This window comes from Corapipo altera, unplaced genomic scaffold, assembly GCF_003945725.1.
Source record: "Corapipo altera isolate COAL_440 unplaced genomic scaffold, ASM394572v1 56, whole genome shotgun sequence".
Taxonomy (NCBI): domain Eukaryota; kingdom Metazoa; phylum Chordata; class Aves; order Passeriformes; family Pipridae; genus Corapipo; species Corapipo altera.
The window spans coordinates 3,983,089-3,989,088 of record NW_020884896.1 but is presented as its reverse complement, the minus strand read 5'-3'; the positions used below and the strand labels follow the sequence as shown (position 1 = coordinate 3,989,088).

General features: G+C 52.1%; 1 protein-coding gene across 1 annotated transcript; it reads left to right on the top strand.

Moving 5' to 3' along the window:
* Positions 1 to 241: 241 nt before the first annotated feature.
* LOC113949573 (homeobox protein vent1-like) lies at positions 242 to 2,791 on the top strand. The gene is made up of 3 exons (XM_027648343.1): positions 242 to 479; positions 668 to 873; positions 1,012 to 2,791. Exons 1-3 carry the CDS (start codon positions 242 to 244, stop codon positions 1,321 to 1,323), a joined length of 756 nt encoding a protein of 251 aa, XP_027504144.1. The 3' UTR covers positions 1,324 to 2,791.
* The last annotated feature ends 3,209 nt before the right edge of the window (positions 2,792 to 6,000 follow it).

Here is a 6,000-nt window from a genome sequence, read left to right as displayed (position 1 = left end):
TCACTGATGGCGGAGTGAACTCCTCAGGGGCAGACACGGCGGAGCCGAGCCTCCGCGAGCTGAGGCAATGTGTGAACGATATCTTTTGTTGGGGGAGAGGACTGATCGCAATTAGATGATACTTATCTGGCCCTTTGATGTGTATTTACACAAACAACGTTTTCCTCCGGAGGTTCAGGTATAAAGTAGGGGCGCGCGGTCTCCGCCACCCTCCTTCCCGGCATCTCTGAAACAAGGCAGGATGACCAAGGCCCCTTTCTCCGTCGAATGGTTGTCCCAGAGCAGCCAGGCTCTCAAGAGCCCCACCGAGGGCTCTCCGCAGCGAGCATCCTCCGCGGGCCACCGGCCCGGCTCTGGCTCCAGTCCTGGCTCTGGCTCCAGCCCCGGCTCGAGCGAGCGGAGCCGGGAGCAGTCCGCCGGGCCGCGGGCCGGGAGAAGCGGCAGGAGCAGGGAGCGCGTGGCGGCCACTCCCGCTGCAGGTAACCGCGTGTCCGCGGTCGTCGGGGCGTCCTGGAGCTCCCGCGCCGGGAGTGGAGGGCGGGCGGGCGGGCCTGAGGCCCCCCAGGGCCCCGGGAAGGCACCACTTCGCTGTGGCAAAGGAGTCGGGCGATTCCCTACGCGGTTCCCGGGCGTGGCTGACCCTTTCCTCCTTCTTCCCTGTCCTCAGGAGCAGACGGGCGGCCGTCGGGAGCGGGGCAGCCCGTGCCTGAGGAGGGTCCCGAGGAGCCCGGCGGCCGCGGCGGGCGGCGGCTGCGCACGGCGTTCAGTGCCGAGCAGATCAGCACCCTGGAGAGCTCCTTCCAGCGGCAGCAGTACCTGGGAGCCGCCGAGCGCCGGCAGCTGGCGGGCAGGATGCGCCTCTCCGAGGTGCAGGTGAGCGCGGGGGGCACTGGCTGTGCCGTGGGCTTAGTGAATAACGACAGCGTAGTTCTGATAAATAACAACATAAAGAACAAGCTGCGTGCCGTTGTAACCTCACCTTTCCCCCCCCCCCCCTTGCTTTTCCCCCAGATCAAGACTTGGTTTCAGAACCGCCGGATGAAGCTCAAGCGGCAGCTGCAGGAGTTGAGGACGGAGGCTTTCTGCAGCCCCCCTCTCCCTTACGGACCTCAGGGCGGTGTGGTGCCCTTGCCTCTCACATACGTGGCCCGACCACCACCTCTGCCCCGGCAAGGGGCCGCCTCTGAGGGCTTCACCTTGGCGGCCCTGCCAGCACCCGCCCTGGACCTCAACAGCGCCTGCAGAACACAACCAGTAGGCTTTTGGGCGGCACCCTGCTTTGTGGGGTACAGGGATCCCAGAGCTTTCTTGCTGGGTGTCTGACCCTCTGATATGGACTATGACTAAAGAGGATTTGCACTACCGATAGATATTTGGGCTGCCCTTGTCTGTAACTGCCTGGCGGAGTTATGATGCAGCACTGAACAAAACATTTTACAAAGACATGCTGGACAACCTGGACTACGGACTTCAGGCCTCTGCATTTATAGGCAACTATAAAATAGAAACAGAGTGGGACAAACACTAATATAAATGGAATCCTTTAATAAACCTATTTTTTTTCCAGCTTTCATGTGAATTCCTTCCACAGGGATTGTAGAGCTATTCATTCTGCCCCCAAAGAAAGCTCCTCTCCATTAAAGGAAGCACAGACTCCTCATTATCTAGATTTGTTCTGCCCCTCTGCAATTTACTGAGCACGAGTGCAAAAAAGTGCGAATTTCCCCCTGCCTTCTAAAATAAGTATCCAACCCCTTCAGCTACTTCCTAGATGGGATTTTCTGTCATGGGACTCTGCCTTTAACCAAATATGTGGATACACCTGTTACTTAATATTGGGCTTGCTATAGTAGTGGAACAGATGTTTTTGTTGGAGACCCTTCAAAAACATATTTGTAGTATCTTGAGATGTAAAAAGTTGCTTTCTAAATAAGTATGATAATATATCTTCATTCTTTCACGTGCAGCCTCAGTAGATTAGTAAGAACATCTTACCTAAACAGATCATGGAAAGGATCTTGAAATTTCTAATCTACAAAATAGCATCTCATCATCTCACATGCAGGTAATGGGGTATGAGGGTGATGATCAAAAGAAATTTAACATTCTAGTGCTGTTTTTCTGTAAGTGGTAGTAAAATTCCTTCCCACTGTGTTGTGCACTTTTAAAATTTGAATAATGTTCTAGTAAACTGATGGTCAAAATGGCCTGATTTCAGGCCAGAGAAAGGGCTCTGAGAAGTGATCCTTGACTCACGCAAGTTGACATAAATCTTTCAGTCAATTGTCAACTAACATGAAAAGAGCAATAAATATTTCCACTTTAGAGGTGATCTCAGGGATTATTGAAATATTTCCGGCACATTTGTAATCTGGGTTTCTGTAATGAATGGTCTGAAGGTTCTCTGTCAGTATCCTTGAAAACGACTCTCTTCTTTTGTGTACAGGGGTCAATCTGCCACTTGAGTACATTTGTCTAGTAAAAAGCAACATGTGCCGCTTCGGGCAGCGGGTTTTGCAGACACATTTGGAAGTCTCATTAATTATTTTGTAATCCGTGCTGTATTTTTCTAGCCTTTTGAGATACTACTATTTGTTTGCAATTGATTAAAATTCCCATTCAATGGAGGCTTATTTCTCGAAGTCAGGTATTACTAAACTCTTATTTATTCGAAGAAATCTCTCGGACTCCTTCAAATGTCATTAGGAAACTGGAATGTCTCCAGAAAGCTCTGAAATGGTGAATATTTTCCTCTTGCTCTAAAGCAATGACGTTTAGAATACCAAAATAGTCAAGGCCAATAAATAAATAATTTACTTTTAAAAAAAGTGTTAAGCGTGAATGTGGATATTCCGTTTTCAAGAAGATATTTGAAGGGTTAGGTGTTTCCTTTATAATCTTGTATGGCCACAGTGGAGAACCCCGCCTCTACTCCAAATGCTCCGCCAACCCCGTACAAAAGGAACAGTAATAATCCCTCGTGCTCTCAGAGGCGAGAGCGGCGGTCTGGGGGGCGAAGGGAGGGAGCTCTGAAGGGACCGACGGGGACCGGGACTACCCGCAGCGTTGCGGGAGCACCCCAACCCCGGACCAAATGGGGAGAGGGTGAAAGGGAAGTGGGAACGGGCAGCACCTCAGCTGGGCCTGGGGAAAGTGAGAGACAGATGAAAGGACTCAGGAGGAGAGGGGGAGAACAAAGTGCTCCCACCTGCGGAGGGGAACTGTTTCCGTGGGGACAGGGTTCGTGCGGGGGAGGAGGGTGTTGCCGTCTCCCCAACCTAAGGGTAATGAGGGAGAGGCAGGAGCACACTTTATCGAGTCCCCAAGTGTTCCCAGTAAGACGTCTTCTGGGGCAGCTCTGTCTGGGCCCTCATCCCCCGGATTTGCCCTCCCGGCCCCCGGCGCCACTGCAGTCCCGGGTCAATCTGGCCCGTCCGAAGGGGCAGAGGTGCGGAGCCGGAGCCGGCCCCGGGCTGCACCCGCTCGCCCCCGAATTCAGCTCGACCGAGCGGGGGAACAGTTTCCCCTCCGTGCGAAAGTTTAGAGCAAGACAAGAGACAACGGGAGCTGCTAGGAGCAACACGTAGTGCTGCGATCCTTGCCACAGGGATGGTGGGGTCCACGCCGGGACAGGCGGGGCTGTGCGGCCAAGCTGCACTGACCACGGGGCAGTCTCGGAGGTGGTGGTTCTGCGTGCGGGATGGGTGTATGCGGCTCCCCGTGTCCTGGCTGAGGCTGGTGCGTTTCGTGCCAGGGGCGAGGGCTGCTTAGTGGCACTAACGGGGTGACCTATCTCTGGGCGTACGAGCTGCAGAACGGCTGGAGAGACAGAAGCCGGTCTCTGAAAGAGTGCTAATGGTCACTTAACATAATGACTCCTTGGCCACATGTATACTTAGCAAGCACTTGAAATGCCTTGCCAGTGTTTTGGCAGCGCTAGCTTGCAAATATTGCTGCGTTTCCCGGCAATTGCTCAAATGAATTCAAGAGATGATGCTCACTTGGCTGAGTGCCTAGTACTAACGGATTCCTCCGAATATCCGCGTGATAATTCCTCTTCCACCTGCAAAAGTCAGCTTTCTCTAGAAGGTAACTACTACATTCCGGTGGTCTAGAAAACTATAGGTGAAATTATTTAATTTTTGCTAAAGTGGTCCAATTCTCGCACTAAAACATGAATGCAAGATTTTCCTTTTATCTAGGAGAAAGAAACTCAAACTTCATGCTTTATTCCTGCTTGTTTGAATTTCTCATCCACTGTGTTTTATTCCTGGCAGCAATAAAGGGGCACTGGTGTCAGCGCAGGCCCTCTGCCCTCTCACAGCCCCTCGCAAGAGATCGTAACAGTCTGGGTCCTGCTCCCGCACCGCACCCGCCGAATGCCCCCGCAGCAACCTCCGGGCCGCCCCACCAGCACAGTGGGGAGCAGCCCCCCAGTTTTTGTCACACCACAATAAACCCCAGCATGGGAATGCTCTCTGGCAGGACCAAGCGGTGTGGGCAAGCCAGCTACAAATGGGGTTGGAGGTGGAACTCACAACAGCAAAACCCAAAAAGGCCGAGTCGATTAGCTGGGGAGGAGCAGTTTAATGCTTCTGGAGGTGAAACTGCCGGAACTCCCAGCCCGACGGTTCTCGAGGAAGAGGCTGTATAACCTGGAAACTGGGCTCCCCTGGGAGGAAAAGAGAATGGGAGGGGGGAAATCGCCAGCACGCTAACTTCAAAGCCTTTGTCCCCTGCAGTGCGTGAGCGGAGGGGGAGCAACCTGATTGAATCAGCACCGCGGGGTGGGGGAGCCGCCGGCAGCGGCGCACGGTACCGCCCGTCCCAATTTGGCTAGAGCAGCCATTAGGGGACTGGGAATAGGATCGGGGTATATCACCCCCCCGCAGCTCCCAGACACGGTGGAGCCGCTACAGGGACCTCTTCAAAAACCAGGTGAAGTTATTCGGTGTTGTGTGCTAATCGAGAGAGATCTCACACTGTCAGGCCATTACATCTAATTGCTGCCCATTATCTTTTTCTTTGATACGTAATTAGATGACAATTAACTTGATAAATCCCACTGAAGCGGAGGGAGAAATAAAGAGGAGAGACCTCTTGGCCTCGACGTGTTCCTTGTGTAGACTTTGCTACTTTTCCTTTATAGCTGTCTCTCAAACTCCTAGGCTTCGACCTGGTGTTACCCTGTAATAGTACTTAGTAGGGAGCTAATCCTACCGTCTCTTTGGTATTCAGGCAGGTTAAGTGCTTTAGTTCTTTTTTCAGCTCTTAGTTATTCTGCCTGTACAATTCTGAACAACTGTGGAAGTGTCACAAGTCCTCAGGCAAGGTAGCAATGGCGTGCATAGAAATTCAAGTACTAGTTTGTTTCGTGCTAATTTAACTTATCTGGGCTCTTTGTCCACTAGTTCTGCAAAGAACACAGAAATATTTCCCCGATAACTTTTTTTTTTAATGCAAAGTGAGTGTTTGCTCCCACAGTAGGTGAATAGGAGTATCTGGGCTTGCAGCGTGTGAGCCGGGAGGGAAGGGGCTGCCGGGTGAGTCAGTAGCATTTGTCATTTATTGTGTGTTAGCCGCATTGTTCCCGTGGGCAAAGGAGCGGCGGGGTGATGGCACTGTTAGTGTTCACAGGTACTTCAAACAGAAAAGCATCTATTCCGAAACAATCGATCTCGTTGATACCTAATTGACTATCTAATAGCACCTATCAGGACATCAAAGGAGAAGCTGAATAACCGAGTTAGCATTTCCAAAGGAGAACAGTGGAGGGTACAAACAGCCATCAGCTATCCCACCGGTCGGGAGCCCAGCCTGGGCCCTGCGGCTGGCTGTGGGCATAGGTTTCCTATGGTCCCGTCTGGAGCAGGGCAAAATATCTTGTCTGCACTTTTAGCCATGTTAAAACCTCGCTCCCTACAGTAATTAAACTTACTTCTGAAGGGCTGCCACACTTCCCCAAGCTCTCTCCTCCTGCCCATTCGCGCAGCTAAACGT